The 15,128-nt window shown below is 33.7% G+C and overlaps 2 protein-coding genes and 1 pseudogene across 3 annotated transcripts; 2 read left to right on the forward strand and 1 right to left on the reverse strand.

Annotated features, from left to right (window-relative positions):
• Nucleotides 1-249: 249 nt before the first annotated feature.
• LOC112458936 lies at nucleotides 250-3,081 on the forward strand. The gene is made up of 4 exons (XM_025022775.1): nucleotides 250-514; nucleotides 706-890; nucleotides 971-1,207; nucleotides 1,312-3,081. Exons 3-4 carry the CDS (start codon nucleotides 1,128-1,130, stop codon nucleotides 1,715-1,717), a joined length of 486 nt encoding a protein of 161 aa, XP_024878543.1. The 5' UTR covers nucleotides 250-514; nucleotides 706-890; nucleotides 971-1,127; the 3' UTR covers nucleotides 1,718-3,081.
• A 986-nt stretch (nucleotides 3,082-4,067) lies between these two features.
• LOC112458935 (splicing factor 3B subunit 6-like protein) lies at nucleotides 4,068-6,426 on the forward strand. 2 transcript variants are annotated; one of them, XM_025022774.1, is made up of 4 exons: nucleotides 4,068-4,264; nucleotides 4,374-4,492; nucleotides 4,721-4,969; nucleotides 5,322-6,426. In XM_025022774.1, exons 1-3 carry the CDS (start codon nucleotides 4,232-4,234, stop codon nucleotides 4,944-4,946), a joined length of 378 nt encoding a protein of 125 aa, XP_024878542.1. In that variant the 5' UTR covers nucleotides 4,068-4,231; the 3' UTR covers nucleotides 4,947-4,969; nucleotides 5,322-6,426. The 2 variants fall into 2 exon arrangements, with proteins under 2 accessions (XP_024878542.1, XP_024878541.1); XM_025022773.1 differs by lacking the exon at nucleotides 5,322-6,426 and having other exon boundaries at nucleotides 4,070-4,264; nucleotides 4,721-5,171.
• A 7,207-nt stretch (nucleotides 6,427-13,633) lies between these two features.
• The window catches only part of LOC112458938, a 1,834-nt pseudogene continuing 339 nt past the window's right edge, over nucleotides 13,634-15,128 (reverse strand).

The following is a 15,128-nucleotide window of genomic DNA, read 5'->3' on the forward strand; positions in this document are numbered from 1 at the left end:
ATATGTATGTATACATACATGTACATACATACACATACATATGTATACGACCATGGTGTAAAGCCTTGTGCACACGATACTAGAAATCGGTCCGAGTTTCGGTTTAAGCCAATCAACTTGCGGCTCTTACAGAAAAGCAGCAGTTTCATTGGCTTAAATCGAAACTCGGACGCAGTTCTAGCATCGTGGACACAAGGCTTTAAGACAGTTTCGAGGATGTGCAGCCGTCATTTTCTTTGACCAATCAGAACTTTATCCAAGATGCCAAAAGCAATATGGCTCCTCCCATATTATTGTGAAGTATAGTTTAAAGGTTATATTGTGTTTAGATATTAGATATTCTATTTTTGCGGAGAAGCTATGCCAACGTGCTGTGTAAAAAATTGTAAGAATCGTACGAATCATAATGGGACTAAAGGAATTAAGTATTTTACTTTTCCTAAAGAAACATCTATACGTCAGCAATCGCTTAATGCCTGCCAAAGAAAAGAAACGGATATGAAAGTTGATTCGGGTAAGTTAACGTAAAGAAAATGATAATTAAGTTAATGTTTTAAATTCCAACTCAATACAATGTCATTATTACATGTGTTATATTATGATATGCTCAACTTCCGAATAGCCCCTAACCTCCGTTTCATCAAATTCGGAGGTAGAGGCTTTCGGAAGTCTTACCTATGATATAATATTATAACATGCTTACAGCAAGGATATGCGAAATCCATTTTGATGAAAATTGTTTGGTGCTTGAGAAGACAAAACCACGATTACAAAATAAACCAACTAAAGAAGTGTTAAGGTTAAAACAGGGATCTGTTCGAACATTAAATCTAGAAAAAAAGCGAAAAGATATAATGTCGCAGAGCAAAGAAGACAACAAAAAAATTAAAGTACCGTGAATATTTTAATGTGTATGTATCTATATATAAATGTACAAATGAAATTAATGCCTTTAATAATATTGTTTCAGAGTTAAGTCATTTGTTCCAACATACACAGAACTTGTGCAATACGCACAACAGAAACAGCGTTTATCGCAAGAAGAAATTTTAATAAATGTGGAAACAAACAAAACACAAAATAAGGATCAAGCTGTAAAGAATGTGGAAGGAAATTCTATACAAGATATGGAAGAAGTTGCAAAAAATATAGATAAACCAGCTATACAAAGTATGGAAGAGCAAAATAAAGCGGTGCAACAAGAGATGTATGTAATTAAATGTTTCTTTAAAATTATTATTTAATAGGTTCGAATCATATTTAATTTGTTAATATGTATTGTTATGAAAAGTATTATTATGTATTTTACAGAATGCAAGAGATTGGCAATAATGCAAATGTTGATGTCAAAACGGTATTGATGCAATTAAGGAATACGGAGAAACGCAACCAAGAACTCCTAAACAAAAATAAAAATCTTTTAGAAGAAAAAGAATTCTTAGAAGAAAAAAATCAAGGTTTAAGTATACAAGTTACACAGTTGCAAACAGAAGTTGAAAAAATGGCAAAGGATAGGCATAAAGAGGCGGAAACAATAGCCATTGATGCTCTGCGTAAGGTATTTACACCTGGCCAGATTAAAATGTTAATGTCATCGACAAGGAGTCATATCAAATGGTCAGCTGAAGATATTACATCAGCCATTTTGTTAAGATCATTAAGTCCAAAAGCTTACAGGTATTTAAGAAATGTAAAAAAATTGTTTACAGACATTTAATTAAATCATATGTTTATCAAAAACTGGTAGAAGTTTATTCCTCCAATATTGATTAACAGAAAAGAAAAACGTTTATTGCGACAACGATTGGCCAATATAATTTGAAAAATAATGTCACAATATGTTTATCCTTGTAAATCAATCAATCAATCAATTTTTATTATTTTCTTTATCAATCTTTCTCTTTAATCTTTAACTTTATCTGGTGCCAAGAAATGGACTTGGTTTATAAATAAAACTTAACTCACTCATTCCTTCCAAACAACCTTAATACTTATTTATTCCTATGTAGCTATGTTTAGCCTTATTTAATTTGAAGGAAAAAGAAAGACATATGATTTAACTATTAGTTACCCAGATAACAGAGAGCATATACAATGTGTATAATCCACGTGCGCAACACATGTATATGAAGAGAAGTCACCACGCTCGGACACGAGTAATAGGACTGAGGATGGAGGATGGATAACAGAGAGCATGTCATGAGACAAATATAAGTCACATAATTGTAAATGGAGATGCTCTTTGCAGCGTTTTTTTCCAAGATTAATTGTATATAAATAAAAACTGACAATAAGTAAACAAATATTCTTAAAGAATTATCATCAAACAATAAGTAAACAAATTCTTGTAAAGTTTTTGCTGCAAATTTGCTATCAATGCTTTTGATAGCAAAATTTACTCGCATGTTGCATACTGAGAAATCACTTTGTTCCATTTAAGCTTCAATTTAATTGTTTACGTGATAACAACTTGTCAGCAAAATTGCAAACATTAATTGTTATTTGGGTATCTTACCAACCGAAAAATCGGTCCTTAATCATTCCTCATCTATTCTACTTGGAATATACGTTACATTAACTATTCACTTTTTCAGTATTATATTCAAGTAATTATGAATCTAATCCGGAAGAACTTAATTTATTAAATGACTTGGAACGTATCACTTTTGAAGATGAGTTGCGTAGAAATGCACTCATATACATAGCTAGATACGTAGCACACAGATTTAGACATATCGTTATACTAATTTAGGAGTCCCCACCAAATCCTTGCCCAATCCATCAAATGACTGGCTTTGCCTAATATCTAGAGGAAATTGTATGTATCCATCAGAAAGCTTCCTTCATGCAGCTCAGATAACAGATGATGAGTCTATAAAATGTCATGATGATGTCTTTAGCAAAGAGGATAAAATATTTGATAAATTGACAAATATTGTTTGTCAAAAAGTTAACAATAATTTCCCGAAAGAAGTCATTGCTTGTCTCGTTCAAACTCGAACTTACATAATTAAGGTTTAAGAAAAATTAACAAAGAAATAGTACAAAATAATAATTAAAAGAAAAAATAAAAAAATGTATAAATTAAGCAATAAGGAAAATGTATAAAATGTAAACTAAAAACATGTTCTGGAAGAATTGCATTCCTTAATTATTTATAATTGTTTTAATATAATATCACTCCTAACACTTTCTTTTATATTACAATCAATTACACGTCTCTACAACTTAGAACGGTGCTCATAATTCAATCTTAGATTTCAGATTACAGAAAAGCTTATCTTAAAATGCTGCAAAAACTATTTTATTATAGCATTTTATAGTAAACTTAAGGCGATTTTAAATATAACATTGTGTCAGGAATATTGTTCTCGCTTACAGTTTGCAATACGAGTAGATAATCATTTCTGTATACTTCCTCATTAATAACGTTTTCTAATTCCTTATTTGCAATATTTATTCTTCATTTACTTATTAATGTAGAAATTGTTTTTTTATCATTAGTATATTATGTATTATATTTTTTAAATTAATTTGTGAAGTTTCGTATTATATTTACAAATTTTTTATTTTTGTTTGCATTTTTATCACAAACTGTGACTAATGCTGCATTTAAATGTGGCGTTACATTTTGGATAAACATTTGATTGGCTGTCGAAATCTATATTTTACGTCACGTACACTATAGCATTTTAGTTAACTAGAGTGAATTTTGGAACGCAGCTCTGTCTTCTAATGCTAGGTCTACAATGCGAGTCGTAAAGTCGTGAATCGTAAGAATTGACCAATCACAGTCGATTATTCTCCTCAAATTCGATTGTGATTGGTAAATTCTTACGACTCACGACTTTACGACTCGCATTGTATAGCATTAATGCCCGGTCTACAATGGATGTCGGAAGTCGGAGTCGTAAGAAATTGACCAATCACAATCTATTATTCTCCTTGCGGTCGAAGAATAATGAACTGTGATTGGTCAATTTCTTACGACTCCGACTTACGACATCCATTGTAGACCGGGCCTTACTGTTACGAAAAAGTGTGTGTCCGGGGCCTTACACCATGTATACGACGGTGATCATGAATGTCGTATCTGATTAGTTTCTGAACGGCGTACGCAGCATACCAAGCATACTTCTGTTGACTGTCGATCGGCATTGTGGGACGTTTTATTGTCGAAATTAATTCTGTAACTTTGCGAGAACTTTAGTGGACAAACTAATTCGCCAAAATGACTATGGCAATGTTGCAACGTCGCGCTAATGTAAATATACACGAAACGTACACTATATTAACGGACAGTGATCTTGATACTAGCCTAACCTAACTTCTTATGTATTATTGTTTTCTAACAAGTAAAAATTTTATTTTAGGTAAGGCTGCCACCTGAAGTAAACAGAGTATTGTATATTAGGAATTTACCTTATAAAATTACAGCTGAAGAAATGTATGATATATTTGGCAAGTACGGAGCTATCAGACAAATTAGAGTGTAAGTATAGTTGACAAATACTACGTTTACGCGAGCGTTATTTCTGTAGTAACTTACGATAATTCACTCGTTTACGCGGAGTTAATTATCGTAAGTTACTGCAAAATCCTGTTTACGCAGAAGAATTATCGTAAGCTTCAGAAGTTACGCTTGCGTAAACATAGTAAAAGTCAAAATGAAGTAAATCTAATAACAAGTTAATGTTTAAAGTTATAATTCTCGTTTCAGAGGTAACACGGCGGAAACTAGAGGCACAGCATTTGTCGTGTACGAAGATATATTTGATGCAAAGAATGCCTGTGACCACTTGAGCGGTTTTAATGTATGCAATCGTTATTTGGTGGTTCTATATTATCAGAGCAACAAAGCATTTAAGCGAATTGATGTTGACAAAAAGATGGAAGATTTAGATAAATTGAAAACAAAATATAATCTAAATGATGAAAAAAAATAATTTATCAAATAGTTACATAGAAGGTATGAACTGTGACACTTGCAAAATAGTTATTAAAAAATATAACTACATTTACATTGATTAGAGTTTGTTAATTTTTATAACGTATCAACCAGTTGTATGAGACGTAGGATATAGAAGAGAGATAGAAGAAGACGTTAACTTTGAATAATGCAATAAAACTTTGTGTTATCATACAAATATATTTGTATATAATTTCTGGTAGTTTTGGTGTAATTTTTATTTTCCCTGCACACACATACATAATAATTCAATCTTTATATCGTTTTGCAAATATTTTATTAATCTTATACTCAACAATAGAGTTTTGTTGTTTATTTTGCAGTTTATAATATAGAAAGATTACATTTTTAGCCATCCTGAGATAACGTAGAAAAACCTGGGGCAAAAAATGTTGGCACATTAAAAGGTCGCAATTAACCACTTTCACAGTTGGTTGTGGAGTGGCATTCCTGCGCTTTCAGGGACTCGAGAGGATGATATAAGCTATAGCGTAGTCTAAAGCACTGTTTACACTGTCGCTTGTAAGAGGTATCGTGCATAACTAGATATCGAGATGCTATTTTCAGTTTAAAAATGGCAAGTTTGACGAGTCTAAGCTTGTTTGTTTTGGTGATCGTTTTTTACATTTTATTTTCGGTTCCTCCAATTAATAATCATCTGTTTTACTATTGATTATCCCGTAGTCAATGATCGCGCTCTATCAGCTTTAAAGCCGCCTTACTTTCAAACTTGTGAAATTTCGCATTAGAATTTATGATAAAACAAAAGAATAAAAAACGACGAAATTCTTTTCGCCGATAGCCTTCTTTATTACGCAAAGTTTTCACTTAATTTCATAGGATCTTAGTTCAGTACGTTATATAATTTAAATAACGTAGTTATTTCTTTACTTGTGTTCATGTCTATGTATATTAATTTTAATTTCGGTTTCACTTATTTTTCTAGTTCTAAGAATTAGAAAAAGATTAAAGTTAATCTACATATTGCCATTCGGGCCTCGATAGATATATTACAACAATTTCTCGTGTGGTCATTTAAAATTACAACGCATATGTGACTGCTGTTGATACATCATGGCTGCATTATACCTTTGGACGCTTTCGTACTGAAAGCGTATTCTATCTTTATTGCACATTATATGTTAAAGAAAGATAGAATACGTTTTCAGCACGAAAGCGTCCAAAGGGAACAGCCCTAGTATCATACATGCAGCGTGCAGCACTTGTCATTGATAAATAAATGATAAATCACTCGTCTCATCTCCACATTCGCGTTTTGTAAGCCGAGCTGAGCACGATTTTTTATTCGTCACTTAACTTAAGAAACTTAAGAATAAGACTACGATAAGAAACATTTATTTAAATTCGTATAATTTATTTTATTTAGTATAATACGAAAATTTCTGCTAAATTACGTCAATTTTCTCATACTTATTTATTCAGATTTCTACAAAGATGTGTTGGCGGGAAAAATCTGAAATATTTCATTATTATCTTGTCTGAGTTTTTTTTTTTAAACGTTCCAAATCGTATAAAAAATCTGAGTCTTAAAATTTTTATTAATTCAAAAATTCTGATAATAATATGAAAAATTCTAAGGCCAGTATTTATAGACTGAAAATTTTTACGTCACACGTACTATAGATTTTCAGTACTGGTAGTGAATATCGAGACGTAGCCATAGTCGAAACTTATTTCAAATGACATCTTAAGATTGTACTTATAAGATAGTCTTAAATATAGGGTCCACTGAAATATATATTCAAAGTGGAACGAGCGTTACTATATATAGAAATCCACGACAGGCGAGCGATATGAGAAATAAGTCCCAAGTTCCCCTTTTCTCTTTGTCTAGCTCACAGCGTAGTCAAGAGTGGGAAGGATGGAGTGAGGACGAAGTACAGGCCGATCAAGAAGATTAGACAAGGACAGAGCACTGCTCGAGACACCTTGACATACTCTCTCTCTCTCATATCGCAGGCCCAGCGCTCGTTTCAGTTAGTATATATTTCAGTGATAAGATCTGATTATGTGAATACTGGCCTAAGACATTTTTCCACCAGGGAATTAACCTACGTGAGCGAGCGCACGAAATGCTGTATTATCATTATAATAAATAAATATCATCGGCGTTGAGAGCAAAGAGTTCGCTGACTCGGCGCTTAATCGCGTAGCGTAAACTGGACTGGCGTAGACCGCAAGGTCGAACGCGTGCAGCATGCGTCCGCGAGCATACACGCACGCACGCGCGACGCGCCGCGCCGCGCCGCGTCGCGACGCGACGCACTCACACGCGGACGGAGTAGCGGGCGTGCGATCCGAGTTCATTCGATTTCAGTCAGTCGAAAGCGAAAACCCGCTTGGCGTTCACCCCACCGCGCCAGTTGTTCGTACGCATGCATACACGTATGTACGTTCGCGAGATTTCGTTCCGTCTGTTGACGGTGCATCGTGATTCTTGGACGCATTAGCCGCAAAACTCGGCATCTCTCTACGAGGCCGCTCACGGCCATTCGCGGTGTGAGCCGCGTCGCGTCACGTCGCGGCACGCCACGACGTACCCGCTATATTTATTTTCATGCCAAACAGCGACGCGGCGTCATATATATATATATATATATATATGTCGTACGATTGCTGCGGCGGCGACGGCCGCGTCGCCGGCAGATCGCTTGACGCCGCCCTGCGCGGCACGCTGCATCACACCTACGAGAGTTTGCGCGAGCTACTCCACGTCGATTCGCAGCACCGCTCGTGGATACTTCATCTCGTCCTCGCCGTCGCCAGCCTGCTGCTGGCCGCCGGCCTGTTCGCCACAGGGCGCTACTATGTCGCGTCGAAAGTCACTAGATCGCAACAGGAATAGAACGATATCGCCAGCGTCCGCACGATTATAGCGTGACGCACGATAAAAACGTCGGTTGATGGAATGGCTCGGGAATACGCTAGAGTTGTGAGCTGGAATCCTCCCGTCGCCAGGGCCTCATCGTTTGGAATGACACAAGCGCATCGATGCTTTACCTCGGGGCTTTGCAGAACGCCAGAATGCGGAGCGTTCAACCGACTTTGTCGGCACATTGGTCGGAGACGGACCAATTGTATTTTGCAAAGTCACTAGAGCGTATCGTGACGGAGTGTATTCGGCGATACGTGACAGTCGCCGATTTTGCAGTGGCGTGAATTATTTTCCCTTTCTCACAAATAAACAGCTATGAAAGTTGCGCAATTGCGTATTTATGTCGAATGTCGACCTAATTACTTATCGCTCGCTAGCCTAAATGTTTCACTAACATTTCGTACGTCGCGTCGCGTATGAAGCTCATATATATGTGCGATCTATAAACATTTCTGTCGTTCTCTATGTCCCCTCTGTTCGTTTCATAAACGCCCATTGTCGCGGAATAATGCGTTCTTCAAAATAAAACGAAATCAAAAACATTTATTTATTAAGACTAAATTTATTTCCCGTAAGCTCGAGGAGGAATTTTTTCCTGCATCTAAGATAACTGCATCTTATCGAGTCATACTTCCGAAATCATACAGTTCCTATTTAACGCACGATGAAGTCCTTTTCAATCGTCGCGACGTGTATATTATGTAAGTATACGATCATAACGATTCATCTCACTCGTGCAAATGTCATGCGCGAGCTTGGCCCGTCGCCTAGAAACGCGCCGTGTAAGCATTGCATTTCCCCTCGGCGCGACATCGAATACGTATAATTCAAACTCAATCGCCGCCAACTTGTCCAGCAGAAGTGCAATAGGTGGCCGCGGCACCGGCCGCCGCTGATTCGATTGGCGCGTGCGCGCGCCGCGCGGCGGCACGGTGATCACGTGATCGCAGAAACTTCAGTTTGAAAGCTCGCTACTCGCGCATCGTGAAACGTCGAGCGTCAACAGCATATTTTTCATCGTTTTCGTTTCCGTCGCCGTTAATGACATTGTAGATTTATCGAGGTTATGCTTGAATGAACGAGTGACCGACATGAGAGGATGCGACGACCTCCGTTGCGTCGTGACGACCCACATCCTGTTGCTTGCCGATTCGCATCAAGGTGAGTGCGCGTATTCACTTGTGCGGCTATTATCGCCGCGCACGCTTTTCTTTGCGCGTTATTTTGTGATTCGTAATATTCACGCTCTTTTGCTTTTTTCAATAATCGCCATATTGGAAAACTATTTTCTGAAAGAAGAGGCGAATAAAAATCAAATAGTAGGGTACGACGTCTAAAAACGTCTTAAAGGCTCCTGCAGGGTACTCATCGCGGTCATGTTGGAATGTGAGAAAGAAGCGAGAAATGACACGTTGAAAATTCTTGCGTATATAGTATTTCCAAATAAAAAGATATTTGCTTAAAATAACACTACAGATTACTTCAGCACACTTCGAAAATACTCCGAGTTGAGGTTAAGTCTACCCCTTTGAACAGCCGTAAAACGAATGTGATACGATGCAGGCTTGTGCGCAGGCGCATGACTAGATTTCGTATTACATTCATTTTACGGCTGTTCAAAGGGGTAGACTTAACCTCAACTCGGAGTGTTTTCGAAGTGTGCTGAAGTGATCTGTAGTGTTATTTTAAGCAAATATCTTTTTATTTGGAAATACTACGCAAGAATTTTCGACACGTCAATTCTCAACATTTCTCGCTTATTCTCCATTGGCATTGGAGAGAGTTCTTATTTCTAACGCGACGGTACGTCGCTACCGTCAACGCGGAGTTTTCGGCTCAGGGACCAGGGGCCTTAATGACATATTATTGAATGATGTATTATTGACAGAGATATGTCATTAAGACGTTATTATTAATACGTTATTTGACATCATTCTGCTATCTGGAAAGTTTAATTATAGTTTAATTTGTCCGGTGCTTTCGTATTTTTTTAGATTTATAATGCAATATATGCCCAGATAGCAACGTGTCTGCATTGTTGCTGGCATGTTGCTGACAACAGAGTATATGCACAGTATAAGTAAGAACAGTAGGTTCACTCCTCTAAGAAGTTGGTAAATGAATATGGCGATTTGCGCAATCAATAACATGGCGGCTGTCATCTGACAGTTTATTTGGTTAGATACATCGGCGCGTCAGTTGTATTGTATTTGTATTTATTTAAAAAAAATTTTAAATAAAAATTATAATAAATAATAAAAGAGGTTATCTATATGTATTTAAAGATTGTGGGATCAAAGGAAACTTTATTCCGATTTCCGAAAGATTCAGAAATAAGGTACGTATTCATTATGACAAATACATGAATACATAAATACATTAACACATTAATACATAAATGAATATGCTATTTGTATATTATGTAATAAGATACATAGATACTCAATAAATACAATAAAAAAAAATTAATACATAAATATATTAATACATTAATATATTAAGACTTGAATGCATTAAATATATTAATGTATTAATATATCAGTACAAAATTACCTTTTTCAAAAGGTAAAAAAAAGGCGCCAAGTACACGCGCAATGTATGTTGTAAATCTAAAAATCTTAAATGGTAGTAGCTTTATTTCTTCCTAACAAAATAATTCACAAAATTGCGTTACCTAATTCAACCTAAGTGATACGTATTTCAAAAAAAGATGTGAAATCTTTAAATTGCGCTAATTGCAAAAAGAATATATATACTTTGAAAAATAATTGTTGTGCAACTACTTTTAAAAAATAAAACAAAATTGTGTTACCTAACTCAGTCCAAGTGGTATGTATCTTTGTATTCCTGAGAGTCTTTCTATCAACCCAAGTAGTAGTAATTTTAATTCTCTTTGATAAAATTATAATATTACAAAGAATTATTTTAATCACAAAGAATTAAAGAGGTAACATTATAAAATAAAAATATTTAATTAAAATAAAATAAATAAATTTTTCTTGTAAAAAACTTGGCGCTGCTTTTTTAAGGTCAACCCAGACAAACTTGCATAGGTGCATAAGCATATGCATAAAGAGATGGATTGGTCTATTTCCTTTTGCACATATAAGCAGCGCCAAGTTTTTTACAAGAAAAATTTCTATATTTTATTTTAATTAAATATTTTTATTTTATAATGTTACCTTTTTAATTCTTTGTGATTAAAATAATTCTTTGTAATATTATAATTTTATCAAGGAGAATTAAAACTACTACCACTTGGGTTGATAGAAAGACTCTCAGGAATACAAAGATACATACCACTTGGGCTGAGTTAGGTAACACAATTTTGTTTTATTTTTTAAAAGTAGTTGCACAACAATTATTTTTCAAAGTATATATATTCTCTTTGCAATTAGCGCAATTTAAAGATTTCACATCTTTTTTTGAAATACGTATCACTTAGGTTGAATTAGGTAACGCAATTTTGTGAATTATTTTGTTAGGAAGAAATAAAGCTACTACCATTTAAGATTTTTAGATTTACAACATACATTGCGCGTGTACTTGGCGCCTTTTTTTTTACCTTTTTTTGAAAAAGATAATTTTGTACTGATATCATGCATTTCCCTTACAAAAAAGTATTACTAGCTGGTTAGTAATAAATACTTATTTTGTGTATTAATAATACTAAAATTAAGTATTTATTAGTACTTGAATCACTGTGATCCAAGTATTGCATAGTATTTTATTACTGGTCAGTAATTTATGAAAGTAGTATTTAATACAGGACGAGTATTGAATACTTAGTATTAAATTTCTGATGAGAAAGCATTTAATACTAGGTGAAAAATACTTGTGTAATAAATACTTGTGTTGAATTACTGATGAGTATTTCAATGTTAGTACTGAAGTACTGAACCAAGAATTCCATGTGTAATAAATCACTGGCCAGTATTTTAATATTAATACTCAAGTACTGAACTGAATATTCCATGTGAAATTAATCACTGACCAGTACTACAATTTGTATAGAAACATTATAATGGGTAATTCCTGATAATATTAAGGAAAAGAGATAAAAGTAAGGCACAAATACATTTTATATGAAGGTCTGTACTAATTCGTCGTGATAAAAGTGTACAAGTTTTGAAATAGTACTGAGGATATCATTTTAATATCCAATTCAAAATTTTATTACTCTTTTTAAACTGAATTTGTTTCTTAAGATGATTTTTGAAAAATTATATATTTGCGCTGGTTATGACACATGTAGACTATATATAACACTTACATCAAATTAAGAAGTAGTCTACCACGTAAGGCAGTTGGCTCACGATCCAGAGGTCCCGAGTTCGATCCCACCAAGGTAAGTGTTTTTCAAATACGAGAAAATATTTATAATTATAGACTGCATCTTAAGAAACAAATTTAGTTATAAAATAGTAATAAAATTTCAAAAAAAAATAATTTTTTTTTATGCCGGGTAAATATCGGAAATCGAAATATCAGTGAGTAATTCAATACTAAGCACCAGTAGTTCTGTGTAGTATTAATCACTACCTATAATACTTATCACTACCAGTATTTTCCCAGTATTTCCCAAATAAATATTGACAGTATTAAATGACTGAGATTTTAAGTATTTAGTCAGTAATACTTTTCTGTAAGGGTTTGTAGTGATAAGCAAGTATCGGCAAAAAATTTCCATTTTTTATTTTTTAATTATTCACAAATTTATAATAATAACGAATTAAATTTTTATTAAATTTATATATATACCTATATATACATATATATATATATATATATATATAAAACCTCTTATTTTTTACAAATATACATATATGTGTATTTAAATTTGTATTATATAGAGAATCGCTATAACATTAAATGTAATAATAGTTATAATATAGAACTATTGTCTTCTATTTTTGAAATTTATTAAATATGTATTTATTGATTAAATACGTATTTATTATATTTAATGTTATTCTTGTGAATTCTCTATGTTAGGTAGATATAAATACACATATATATCGTATATATACATATATATAATATTAACATGTTTTTTAAATCATGTTTATCTGCAATAATTAAATTATTTATATTAAATCAATTATTATTTTTAAAATAAAAAATTTACCTGACAATGTGATTATTCCTTATCCACTAATTATTAATTTTCAAATAAGTAATAATTCATGTATTGAAAACACATGAAGAATATAAAACGATGCAAAACTGGAAACTACTGGAACAGATTCGGGTCTGGACTAGTTATTTATTGGATCGGATTTCTTGACTGCTTGAACAGATCGACTGAGAAAAAGTTTATTATAATAGACTATTTTCCCGAAAATATTACATACATGAATCCAACTTGTATCAAATCTATGAATAATACGTGATTATAATCGATATAATTGTATATATTTATTTTTGTACAGTTATCTTCAAGAAATGACAAGAGATGATACATCTAATATTTGTAAATAGATTTCTGTTAGAGGATCTGATCATGGATTAATATTTTAATACTGTTTCTGATTGTTATAGGAATGAATTAAAGTATGGTTTTGTATTTTCATATTGTAATTATTATATTCAAGTCATTAAACTATTCATGTATTTTTATTTTCCCTCCAAATGTTTGCGAAAACTTAACTATTTAGTAGAGCTACATAATCGAGTAAATGAATTAAATATTATCACATAACTGAATGAATTAAAATCACAGTCCTTGAAAATACAATGTAGCTACTATATATATATATATATATATATATATATATATATAATCAGCTGTTTTATAATGAATCAATTGTACGATGAAACAAAGTTATTTATCTGGTTATAATATTTACAGTCCTTGAATCTGAATCCTTTAAACAAAATTGGACAATTCGTTGAATCTAAGATCAGATTTTAGCTTTTTTCCTATTTTGATCCGACATTGTATACTTGTCGTAACTTTTCGTTGGATCAAAAGGTTCCCATCTACTTGCTGGAAAAATGTGTTTGTTCCTCTCGTACCATGATCTAAAGAGAAAAATAATAAATACCTAAGTAAAACTTTTCCGACATGTAATTCCTCAGTTTCGACAGAAGCATCGTGCATAATACGAATATCATCGTGAACGTCAAATGTGAACAGAGGCCCGCTCTTTCCTCGTGCCTAATCGCAATATTACATACATTAAAATAACATGCCAACATTGTGATATTGCTTCATAAGTTTTATCATTTAGTATATTTACCTTAGTTACAATAAAATCAGTTACAGTTGCAGTAAAACGTATAATGGTGCGGTAATATAAGATTTTCCTTGACATACATTAACTGATCTGCCATTACTGTTTTAAGCTCGCTGAATTCGGGCCTTAGAACTTCTAAACATCTCTGAAGAACCTAATAGATAGAATTACCTGTATGTGAAAATTTAATTTATGCAGCAGAACATTATATATCATGCCAATGTTACTCGAAAAGTGGCACTGGAGTATTTTAATAACTTAAACGTTCTCTAAACCACTGAGACATTCACCTTTCTTCATTATAACACTCCGACGATGGTCAGATCCATCCCAATAACTGAATGTGATCTCAATTTCTTCTTCCTTCAACGCGTTCTGCTTTCTAGCCCATTCTTGTCTTAATTCTTCCCTAAGTTTATTTTCCTCCTCGTCTCTTTCCCTACTGGCAAAAAACATGTATCTACATCTGGATTTTTCTAAATCTTCTTAATCGCAGGGCCATCAGATTGCACATTTTCTGACTGCGGGGATTTTTCGGCATTGTCTTCGTCAGAAGACATCTCAGCTTCATCTTCGTCTTCGTCCAGATTAAAAGACAAAGCTTGAATCTGTCTCTTCTGTTTGTTCTTTTCTGTCTGCTTCGCCGCTAGTGCTCTTTCCTTTTCCTGCTCTTTTTCACGTTCCTTCTATCAAAGCATAAAGTACACGTACAAAAATATAAATTATGAGATAATCAGGATCATAAGAAGATTGTAAGAAATTACTTGTGGGTATCAAGATTCGTAAATGTTCGCTCAATTTAACGGCGGATTTTCTCTTGCATTCCGCGTGACCGACGGTACATGCACATTTCGTGGCATCTAGCCTTAGCATCTTTGTGATATCGTCATCATGCATTAGGATTTTCTTCGTATCCTATCTTCAGAAGAAGCCCATCGAAAATTCTTGATATGTATGACTAGATGACATTCAGAGCACTAAGCAGAAATCACACACACACACACACACACACACACACACACAC

Source organism: Temnothorax curvispinosus, unplaced genomic scaffold, assembly GCF_003070985.1.
Source record: "Temnothorax curvispinosus isolate PA1 unplaced genomic scaffold, ASM307098v1 QBEX01009381.1, whole genome shotgun sequence".
In the NCBI taxonomy this organism is placed as follows: domain Eukaryota; kingdom Metazoa; phylum Arthropoda; class Insecta; order Hymenoptera; family Formicidae; genus Temnothorax; species Temnothorax curvispinosus.